This window comes from Cetorhinus maximus, chromosome 4 (genome assembly GCF_964194155.1).
Source record: "Cetorhinus maximus chromosome 4, sCetMax3.hap1.1, whole genome shotgun sequence".
In the NCBI taxonomy this organism is placed as follows: Eukaryota; Metazoa; Chordata; class Chondrichthyes; order Lamniformes; family Cetorhinidae; genus Cetorhinus; species Cetorhinus maximus.
The window spans coordinates 127,718,261-127,729,836 of NC_135882.1; the positions used below are offsets into that span (position 1 = coordinate 127,718,261).

An 11,576-nucleotide genomic window follows, 5' to 3' on the forward strand; every position below is an offset into this window, starting at 1 on the left:
GTGGGCTTGACACCTGAAAGTGCTATGCCACTCACCTGTCCTGCCCTCCTGAGGTCCCAGATCCTCTTGGTGTGCTGTCTGCAGGTTGGATCTGGGACCATACTTCTGCTGCTGACTTCCTCGGTCACTTCCACCCAGGCCTGCTTTGTTGGGGAGATTGTCCTCTTCCTCCTGTGCTCATGTGAGCTCACCTCATTGCAGCCCATCAGATCCCACAGCAAAGAAGAGTGAGAGACCTGGGGAGTGGCCTTCCAAGGACTCACCTCCATTCCTGTGGTTGCTGCAGGCTTAGGAATCCATGTTTATTTGATCCACTGTAACCCATGACAGGATCCCTTTAATTAGAAACCCTTCCTTTGACAGAATGAAGGCGTTATTCCACCTGTCCTCCCTAATCGGTCAGGGAGCCTGGAGGTGGGATGAAAATTAGCTTGCTCTGGGAAACCGAATTGGCCAGGCACACAAATCAATGAGTCAAGTTCCCAACCCAAAAACAGTCCCGTCATTCCACTAAGGTTAGAGAATTCCCACCTTTGAGTACAAAAGCAAGGAAGTAATGTTGAACTTGCACAAGAGCTTAAATTGGACATCATCTGGATTATTGTGTATGTTTTGGATGCCCCATTATGAGGAGCAATGAAAAATGTACTCATGGATACACTAAACTATCATTTAGGATGATGGGTTAGAGTTTTCAAAAAAACTTGAGAAGCTAGCACTTTTCCACTTTCGCTGAGGACAAAAGCTAACCGAAAAGCATCCTTCAAAATTCTGAAGAGTGACAATAGTAGATCAGATAGCAATGAAAGGGCAGGAAGGAGTTAAGATAATTGTAAACAACCTCAAGGGGTTAGAAACAAAATTTACACCGAGGGTGATTAGAGTGTGGAACTCTGCCACAAATTGTCAGAACAGATTTCATAGCACTTCTAAGGGAATTAAATAATTGTTTGAAATGAAATTGCCCTTCGAGTGCATTTAAATGACAGGAGGAGTGTGTGGTAGATTGGTTTTGGTCTTGGCTCATAGAGAAAAACACCGTTACAGACTTATTTGGGCTTAATTTTCCTGTACTGTAAATAATTTGCAAGTGAAATGCTTTAGTAAGCTCCTGTGCTTAAGAATGTGAAGGCCACTGTTTCTGACTGTTTTGATGTGAATATTTTCTATGTGTTCACAACTACAATTTTATTTTATTTTCCTTTTCCAGATACTTTATGGTGAAGGAGACAGTGATGCAAACTATGCGTTTTCCCTGTATGGACGATTTTGCCATGAGATTAAACTGGACTATTCTCCATATGTCAACTATTTCACTCGTGTTTACTGGAATAGGTCATATCGCATGTACAGAGTCAATACACTGATATCATTTCAGTACTAATGAAGATTGAAACCTTCCCAATCATCACCCTCATTCGTGTTGCATATATTTAATGTGTTGAAGCAATGTCTCATTTTACAGATGGACTTTTAAAATGGAACTTTTAAAAGCATATAAATAACAGTTGTTTTTTAACTTATTTTTTACAAATTAGTCTGAAACGAAAAGAGGGCAAATCTTGCTTTTTGAAATCACCCTCAGGTATTGTTGTTCAGAATGGAGGACTAAAACAGAAACTTGCAACAGGTTGAAATAAGTTAATCCACATCTATTAATTCAGCTGCAGAAGAGTATTGAATTTACTTGTTTGGATAAGGAACAAACCCTACTGGGCTACACATGATCTTAAAAACCACTGCACTCTAGGTGGAGCTTAAGCACACTCGGGCATTGTGCACATAGTCTACATGCCTAAGTTCTGCCCAAAGCTTAGCAACTTTTATATCAGTTGTAAACATTTTTTTAAAGTATTACAGTGGGTAATTTACTTCACTGTTTTTGTTTATGGATACCCAGAGAAACAGGACTTTTGTGTTGAATCCTTGAGGCCTTACTAAAAATTGTTATTAAGTATGACTAAGTTAGTGTTTCTTTTAATTACTAGCTTGGTAAATTGAAAGGGGAACATCTTTTAGAACAGTCTTGTTTAACATCCATGCAGTCCACATGTACAGTAAACTAACTGTTCTTTGATCTTGTATATTACGAATGAATTTTATTTAGTATCAAATTATTAGGCACCACATATTTTTAATTTTAAATTGCAAGAAAATCTTGATTTCTAAAGAGTGATATAACAAGATAGAAGATTGTTCACACATTGTCTCACACTCCTGCTGTCATGAGCCATCTTCCAGAACATCAGATGAGGGGAAAAAATCAAGAAGAGCTAGAATTAGGCATCTGCACTTCAAGATTACTCAGGCAATGCTGGTGATGTATTTTGCTGCTCATTGATGTCCTTTTTGTGGTCTAGCTTTTAACTCAACTTATCAGACCTGTATTGGGGAGAATACTACCATAGTCACAAAGGTGGGAAGCAAGTGATTTGGCTTTTCCATTTCAGCACCTTTACTGAGAAGAGAAAAACATAACAGTGGAAAATAGGGAAGGAAAACACCACATTCACTTTGAAAAAGAAAATAACTTTTGAGTGGAAAGAAATGCTGCAGTAGGTTAGACGTTGAAGTCAAGCCCAGACTGAAGGGATGAATGGCTTTAATGACCATTATAAATGAGTTTGTGTAGTCTCAAAGCCTTCAACACAAAGCTACTTTGATACTAATTGGTAATCTCACTCAAAAAGGCCGCAGGTTGCCTAGTGTGGAAAGTGGAGGAAAAGAGTCACGCTGATACAGCAGAGAGTAATCTTTTGCCAGTGAAAGAGTAGAGACAGCTATACTCTGCAATAAAAAAAACAAAGTGCTGGAAATACTCAGCAGACCTGACAGCATCTCTGGAGAAAGAAACGGAGTTAATGTTCTGAGTCCAATATGACTACTCTTCACCTTACCCGAGAATACTTGATGCTACCACCAGGTGCTTCAACTGGAAAGCGTTCCATTCCTCAGCAGAGCATTCCTCACCTTGATGAGCAGGAAAAAAAATCACAAAAATTATCCTTTTGATTCTGTGCATTTTTTTATATAGTGTACTATAACTGCAAGTTGGTGTCTCATTTGGTGGTGAAACAGTAGTAAAGTAGAGCAGAGTACCCACTTAAGATGCTTTTTAAAATCAGGCCTGGGTATTAGATGGTTTAGAAAATATCTTTTATAGCTTGTATTATGTTTGTTAGATTGTAAAATACATTTTTATTTCAACTGACATGTTTTGTCAAAGAACACTCTATGGTGTGGATTAAAATAAATGTATATGATGATAAGGCATTTAAGAGGGATTTTGGCTGATGTAGGTAAGAAAGTTAATCCTGCTGAGTTGAAAAAATAGCAAGGTGTAGGAGATAGTATTTGGGATAGGGGTAGGCTATTTATCCTTTCAAGCCTGTTTTGCCATTCAATTACAAATAGATCATGGTTGTTTTTACTTCAACTAAATTTATTCGCTCTTGCTTGACTTCCTTATTAAACAAATATCTTGAGCATTTCTATTGGCCCAACATCCATAATGTTTGAAAGATAGAGTTCCAAAATTCCCACTATCCTTTATGTGGGGAAGAAGTGCTTCATGATTTCACTGCTAAAAATCCTAGCAAATTAAAGATTATGCCCTCTCCTGACTCTGGATTCTCATACCAGAGGAAATTGTTTCTCTGTCTGCCTTTGTATACCTTTTGCATTTCAGTACCTCGATTAGATCACCCCTCAATCTTTTAAACTCAAGGAAATGCAAACCAAGTTTATGCAATCTGGCTTCACAATTTAACCCCTTAATCTCTGGTATAATTTTGACAAATCTCCAGTGTACCATCTCCAAGGCCTGTTTATCTTTTCTGAGGTGCAGTGCCCAAAGCTGAATGCAATACTCCAAATGGAGTCTGACCAAATCTCTGTACAACTGAAGCATCACTTTTCTTCCCTATGTATCCCAGACCATTTCAGATAAAACAACATTTCAGTAGCTTTTTTGATACTTTTTTGATCTGTGCACTATCTTTTAATGATTTGTGCATACAAATACCTAAATCTGTTTGTTCCTCCACAGCTGAAAGTCTCTCTCCATTTAGAAAATATTCCAATTTATTTTTCGTAAGTGAATAACCTCATACTTCACTGCAGTTTAGCCCACTCATTTAGTCTGTCAAGGTCCCTTTGTAACTTCCTACTCCCATCTATAAAACTGTGCCTCCTAACTTAGTGTTATGTGCAAACTTAGATACATAACTGTCATCCTTCATCTAAGTCATTAATTCTATAATGAAAAATCAAAATCCCCAATACATTGTTATTATTTGTATGGCTGGGGAAGGAGTTACAATTTAATGTTGAGGCTAACAATCCATTCAATGGCTTCAGCTGACACAGTGTGAATGGTTGTGATGCCACCAGGAATGGGTCTCTCAGGAAAGAAGTTCAGTTTTTGGACAATGGTCTGACTTGGATGGCCACAGTCACAATTAAAGCTATTCCTCATGTTCCACTTGTGGAGCAAGTTGCCACATCTTCCCTGGCACATCCACAAGCGGTTGAGAGTTGTTCAGAGTTTCTGTGGAAAGTTGAAACCTGGGCCTTCACCACTCGGATCAGTTACCAGGTTGCAGTTGGTGATGTTTGCAATCACCAGGAGGTGTACCATCGAGAGGTTGGGCTGTCGTTAGTTTGTAGGATGTAGAATGTGTTCTAGTAGGCACTACGGGATTTCAGACAGCTGCATGGGGTTTTTGAGGTCCTGTGTCAATGGGAGTGCTTCATTGATTGTCAGCCAGTGGTGTTCTTTGAGGAGGAGGTTTTCCCTCAGACTTCAGGAGCTTCAATATGTGCTGGCACAGGAAACCACTCAAGCTGTGTTGGTCTTAACGTTTCAGAAGTAATCCTCATGACTTCTCATTCAGGCTGAAATGACAGCCTTGACAGCATTTGGTCAAAGTCTCCATATCCTGAGTAGGCTTCTAGGAAACATAGATCTTCAGTGAGTGTTTTCTCAGTGTCCTGAAGTTCTTTAGCCTGGAAACCCTGGGGCAAGTAATCAGCAAATGCGAAGATCTGTGACTTTTTGTGGGGGGGGGAGGTCACTGGTCTGTATGTTGAAGAGGTGGTGCAAGAACACTGTGGGAGCCAGTTGTTGGTTATGCATGGCCAGCTGATTGGATCTCCAAGGTTCACATGAAACTGTCGGTTGCTGATGACGGAGTTAATTAGTTGTAGGGTCTTCACAGAGCCATTGATTTTGGAGAGTTTCAAGGTTTCATGCCTGTGCGCCATGCTACGTCATAGACACAGGATAAGTCTTTCTGGACCTTCCTGGAAACCAGTCCCAATATGTGAGGTCAGTGTCAGGATCTGCTCAGAGCAGTTGCAGCATGTCTGAAAATCTGCCTGTTGGGGTGTGGGGGCATCGCTGCTTCCAGGGTGGGACTCGATCTGCTTGGCAGTAGGCGTTCCAGGACCTTATATATTATTGAGAGCAGGGCAATGGGGCAGTAGCTGCATGGGTCATCAAATGGTTTCTCTGGCTTGGCAATGGCCACTATCTTGGATTGATGCCAGATGTTTGGAATGGTGCCTGTGCTGTGGATATTGGTGAACAACTTTGCTAGCCACTTCATTCCCTGTGGTCCAAAGCTCTTCATGAATTCTGGGTAAATCCCACCAACTCCTGCTGCTTTGTCTGACTTGTTTGCTGACAGAGTGTTGTTCACTTCCTCTTATGTATAAGATGGCAAGAAACAGCGGAGAAGATTGACTTCACGCACTCGAGCCGAAAGGCATTAAAAAAAAAACTCCTCTGACTCAGAACATTGTCCACTTCCTCTTTTTTGTGTAAAGACCTGAGAAATCTGTCTGTTCTTGGGAAGTCTTGAGAGACTGCATCAAGGCTGTTTTTACCATTCACTTATCTTCACTGCTAGCTGGTAATGTTTGAGTTTTATTAGGAGTTGTGAAGCAACAGCATCAGTGTTGATTCAGGGCCACTGATGTGGGAGTTGTTTAGCTGCTCCCAGATGGTGTAGGAGTTTCATTTTGGCTTGAGTACGTGAAGCCAGTCTTCTCCACTGGTTCCTGCCATCTTATGAAGCGCCCTTCAACAAGGGACTCGGAGTGCTTTTGCCACATTGGGGTCTTCATTCTTCCTGTATTCTTCCATGAACCAGTCATTTTCCAGGGTCCAGCAAGGAATGAAAGCTTTTCTGAAGCCCCTGGGAAACAAATTTAGTGGCTGCCAATTTGAGATGTTGAATGAAGGGGTTAGAGTTTTTGGGGAGGGGTGGGATCCAGTTAATGGTGGTTTCTAAGTATCTGCTGTAGGCATCCCAGTTGCCTTTCCACAAATTCCAGCATGGTTTTGGCTTAGAGTTTATGGATGGCAGTTCAAGGCTGATGTGCGCAAGGTGTAGGTGATGTTGAGAGTGGGGAAAGGTGGGCAGCACTTGTTGGCATTCAGCCATTGCTTTCGTGGTTTGTGAAGCAAAATCAGGTGAGTGGTCCTGCTCCCATCTGACTAAATGAATATGCCAGGCTGCTTTACATCATGCACAAGCTTTAGGTCATGCACAGAAGCCTTGTCAGACATTTATTCTCCTGCTGTTGAGGTATCACCACATCTGATGTTGGCTGTTGAAGTTGCCAGTGTAGTGGTTGGATGTGCTGCAGGCTGTATTGTGATGTTGGGCCACATGTCATTTGGTGGCTTGTAGACATCTATGGTGGTCAGCTTATCTACATTGATGGAGATGGAGTAGGGTTGTCTGATTTTTGGTCTTTTACATCTTTGGTGAGGATTTCCTTGATGTAGGTGGGTATGTCTTGTTATCCCTGCTTGCAATGAGTTGGTACCCTGGAATGTGGGCTTGGCAGTTGGAGTGGTCCATGAGGTAGGTTTCTTGCAGTGTGACCGTGTCCACACTCCTGTCAGAGACTTCTTATGCAGGTAGCTCATGTTTTGCCTGGATTGGCCTTCAATGTTGAGCTGGTATGTTCTTGTTGCCAGTCCTATTTCTCGGCTTTGTTGCCCCTATTTTCCAATGGGTTTTTACTGGTTGGATCAGGAGCCAGGTGGCCAAGGTTCAGTCACTTGTGGTAGCATTGATTTGCAGGTTTTCATGTTTTAATACTTGCATTAATAGGAGGACCATGAGAATGTTGCTGTCTTCCTAGTAAACACTATCTGGAAAAGTGCAGATCCATGGGGAAAATTACTTGTCACATCTGACCAATCAGGGAACACTCTCATTATCCTCACCCTTGCTGTCCTACCCACCACTCAGTTACTGACCCATGTCACAAGGTTACTTCCAATTCCATGCGTTTTCATATTTGCTAATAATCTCTTGTGTGGGCTCTATACAAAAGCTTTCAGAATGTCTGTGTAGACAATATCCCTATTCACTATGCTAGTCCTCCTCAACAAAAGCAACTAGGCATAGCGCATCCTTCACAAATCCATGCTGACATTCTTGGATCAGCTTTGTCCAGGTACTCGGTTACTCTGTCTTTGATAGATTTCATGAACTTCCCCACAAGTGATGTTAAAGTGGCGGGTCTGTAGTGCCTGAATAATGGAGTAACTTTCGCAGTTTTCCAATCCAAAAGCATAATTCCTGAGTCCAAAGAGCCTTGTAAAATTATAACTGCTGTATCTGCAATTTCCTCACCTCTTTCTTATAATACTGTAGGGTAGATACTATCAGTTCCTGGATATTGGTCTGTCTTGTGCTGGTCTATATTTAGGGAAAATCAAACATCATGATCCAGACTAGCAAGTATTGGATTTAGGTGGAAGTGGTTGAGGAGAACAAAAAGGGAGTTGGGATGGTCTGTGTGCTTCATTACTATATGCATTAGTTACATACTGGTAATCCTCTTAAATGTTGTGCCTTGCAATAGGTACATGGTTCCTGTAGGATTGTAGCTTTAAGATTTTCTGTACTGTCGATAGAGTTCCATTCTAATTGAAATATATTGCTAGGGACCAATTATTTTGACCCTAAGTATAGACCCCAGCATGAAGCTTCTGATTCTTTTTGGTACTTTATAAATGTCATATAACACCTTTGCTGTCTTTTCCCCCCTCGGTATTATATTCTTTCCCTCCTTGGTGCTATATTCTTTCTGCTGTTCTGGTACTTTGAACCCCCTATATGTGGGATGGTGTAGCCTATTATATTTTCATGACCACCGTCAGTGTTGCTTTTATTGATTAATGCGATAGTTTTCTGTGTCACACCTAGCGATGTGGGCATTAGTTGCATACAAATACTATTTGTCACTAGAATTCCAAACCTTCTACTCCATACAAATGTCTAACATTGTATGTATTCATTGTACTTAAATTTCTGTGGGACAATATCTGTAAAAACTGCTTTACCCTTGAAGCATTTCCACTAGTTTCTCAGTCCATTGTAATTTGTTTTATCTATCTATTCATCTTATGTTTATTTTTCTCCATATAAACATTCCCAAAAGTCAACATCCTGTCTAATGGCCATCATATTTAAGAAAAAGGTATTAGAAATTTGATTCAAGCTTTGTGATTGAAGCCTTGGTCTCACATGAATACAAGTCCATCTGTCAACATGTGAAACCAAAAATGATATTTGCAGACAATTATTTAAATGAGCTATCATGTGCTATACAATTTCCCATTCCTGTTAATCTTATATGTTGAAGAAAAATTTTGAAAATAATCGCTTGGCTTTAATGCATTTGGGTGGTGTATATCTCAGAAACCTAAGACATTAGAATTAAAATGTTTGCACTCAAAAGTGAAGTAATAAATAGTCAAATTTTAAACTTTATAAAATCTGGACACTTGCTGTTTAAAACCTTACAGTATAATGCAGTATCTACTGTTAGACTGAAAACTTATTTCCCATGTTCAATAGCGCTATTAGCCATAAGTCATGCGTAACTATAAGCCGTGACAGCAGGATACATTTACATTACTCGCTGGATAAAAGATAAACACTTACATGTGCCTGATGTGCATCTGTCAGAGGCAGTACCCTCAGTACTTTGTATAATCTTAGTACCAATACTGAAAAGATAGTAACTACAGTGGTGAGAGGGTACTTTTTCCACCGCCCAGTTTAGGTGCTGTATATCTTGCTATTAATGTAATGTTTGATGTAGTGCAGGTTAACTGGATTATTTTGGAGATTTGCAGGAGAAATACAGGAAAATGTTATCTGTAGCCACTCACCTTTGTGAGGAAATGAAATAAATTGAGAGAGTCCATAACCATGTCATTTCTAAATGCTCACTGAAAGATGCAAACGTGATGAACAGAATGGCATTTTTTAAACAAAATAAAAAGCCAAGAGCAAGGAATAGCTACTTAGCCTGTCATTCTTCTGTGCTTTATACTTTTCCACACTAGCATTCATCCATATTTTAAATGCTCTTAATCTTCTCTCCTGTGCCCCCCAACATCTGACCTGACACATTATCCCAAAGTTGCACTCTTTAAATTCTTAATAATATTTGTTTTAGATTTTCACAACATTCAATTTGTGAACTCTGGTTGTTCTCCCCATCTCAATTTGTATTAATCTTACCTATACCGTGCAATGTTTTTCTAACTCTGAAGACAGTATTAACTCTTTCCTTTCAAAACTGTAGAGATCTAGGTTTTCTAGTCTTTTCTCATTTGGTTCAGTCATTTTCCTCTTCTCTCTATCCTGTTCAATTCATGTGGAGCTTTTTTGCAATGGTTATGACCATAATTGAACATTGTACAGTGCACTGGTCAGACTACACTTACCTAAAGCACAACCTCCAGAGGCTTGTTCTGGTTGTAGTTCAGCATTTTGTCTTTGCTACATTGTTCTGACATTTTCTTCTCTACATATTTGCGCATATCCTGCACAAATGAAGTATGGCATGACTGTGGTATGAGCACTATTTTATCTTTTGTGCTCTGTAACACCTCTAGAAAACAAAGTACATTTCAGGAGTGGCATAAGTGCATGGTTCACAAATACCAGATTGATACAAGATTCTACTCCTTTTTGTTTAATAACTTTTAAATTTTTAGCATTGGTACTCACTTCTGCTGAAATGCTCAACAATGTCCAATGGAATGATCAAGCATGAATTGTTGTAATTTTCTGTTGCAAAGCTTCAGTAGCTCCTAGAGAAGAGTATTCAATGAATGCTATTTGGAGTGTCAGATGTTTTTATAGTGGAAAAAACCTTATATTTTGTTATTTGCTGTATTTCTCTAACTTGTACTATTGCACATTTTGTATTATTAAAACACCAAAGGGAATTTTAACGTTGGTATTTCATTAAATGTATTTTCTGATGCTACCATCACCACCCTCACTCTTCTTTCCCCCCCCCCCCCCAGTGACTTGCACGGAACTTGTCAAAGGTTTGCCATCAAAATGTTGCTGAGTAAATTAATTTGTGGTGCTGCTTAAAATAAGAGAGAAGGTTCTCCTTAGTAGCTCAGTTGGTCAATGCACCACGTGGTCTCTAAGCTCAGTAAAACTCTTGGTTTGATATTCCTTGTTTCATGCTGAATAGTTGGGAGTGCGTGTTCCATTAGCTCCATCAATCCTGCATTGGAAGGGAGCTTCCAAGCTTCTTGCTCTTGATTGCTCCAGTGATTTGTGCTGGCAATGTATAAATGAGAACAAGTTGAGGATTTAGTCCATAAGACATAGGAGCAGAAATTAGGCCAATCGGCTCATCGAGTCTGCTCCGCCATTCAATCATGGCTGATAAGTTCCTCAACCCCATTCTCCCGCCTTCTCCCCGTAACCTTTGATCCCCTTACCAATCAAGAACCTATCTATCTCGGTCATGATGATCCTCATGCTTGAATAATCTCTCAATACTCTTTCTCCAGATTTTTATATATCAAAAGATCACTTGAGTTTTGTAGCAAACAGCCATGACCCAGCAACAGCACTCCAACTGTGAGTTGATGTATTCAGGAGATGAAGGGTAAGGGGGAGAAAATTAAAAGAAAACTTTTTCTAAAATAAGCAGTGAATAAATATCAAATTCATATCAGTGATAAAGGATCACCTTACAAATCTTGTATCATCAATTTCAGAGAGCTTTTAGAGTCGTATTCAGTCAGCACCACAACAGGTCTAGGTACTTTTTGACCACAAAATGTAATTCAAGTTACCATGTATTGCTGACTAGCCCTAACTTGATAGCGAATTATCCATATGTGTGTTACTGTAGTTTTAGTTTAGAAGGTGTTTTGCTTTGGAAATGTTGATTATAATCCTCACACAAGTGCTGTTGCAAATAAAAGTTATGGAAAATTAACTTTGTATTGAGATGTATTTGTGATTTCCAGAAAAAAATTGAAATCAAAGTATTCTCCCAAGGAGTACAATTTCCCTCAAGATACTGCCATTGAAATTTATAGTTTAAATTAAAGAATCTGATAAAACATGTTATATTTGGCGAGATGTCATGGATGTAACCTTTTGAGATATTTCAGTGTAACACGTTGATACTTATGCCCTTAACAAAACATATTGAAGGATATAAGGTTAGTCATTCCTGTGATCTAAAGTAATATCTTGACTCTTCACGCAGGTATGAAATCA

General features: G+C 39.6%; 1 protein-coding gene across 4 annotated transcripts in view; it reads left to right on the forward strand.

The window, feature by feature from the left end:
- LOC144679881 (putative C-mannosyltransferase DPY19L4) overlaps window positions 1-11,289 on the forward strand; it is a 97,204-nt gene extending 85,915 nt beyond the window's left edge. For all 4 annotated transcript variants that reach the window (XM_078540784.1, XM_078540782.1, XM_078540785.1 and 1 more), the window contains exon 19: window positions 1,211-11,289. In XM_078540784.1, coding sequence (XP_078396910.1) covers window positions 1,211-1,384 — 174 coding nt within the window. In that variant the 3' untranslated portion in view covers window positions 1,385-11,289. The remainder of the gene's footprint in view (window positions 1-1,210) is intronic.
- Window positions 11,290-11,576: the final 287 nt, after the last annotated feature.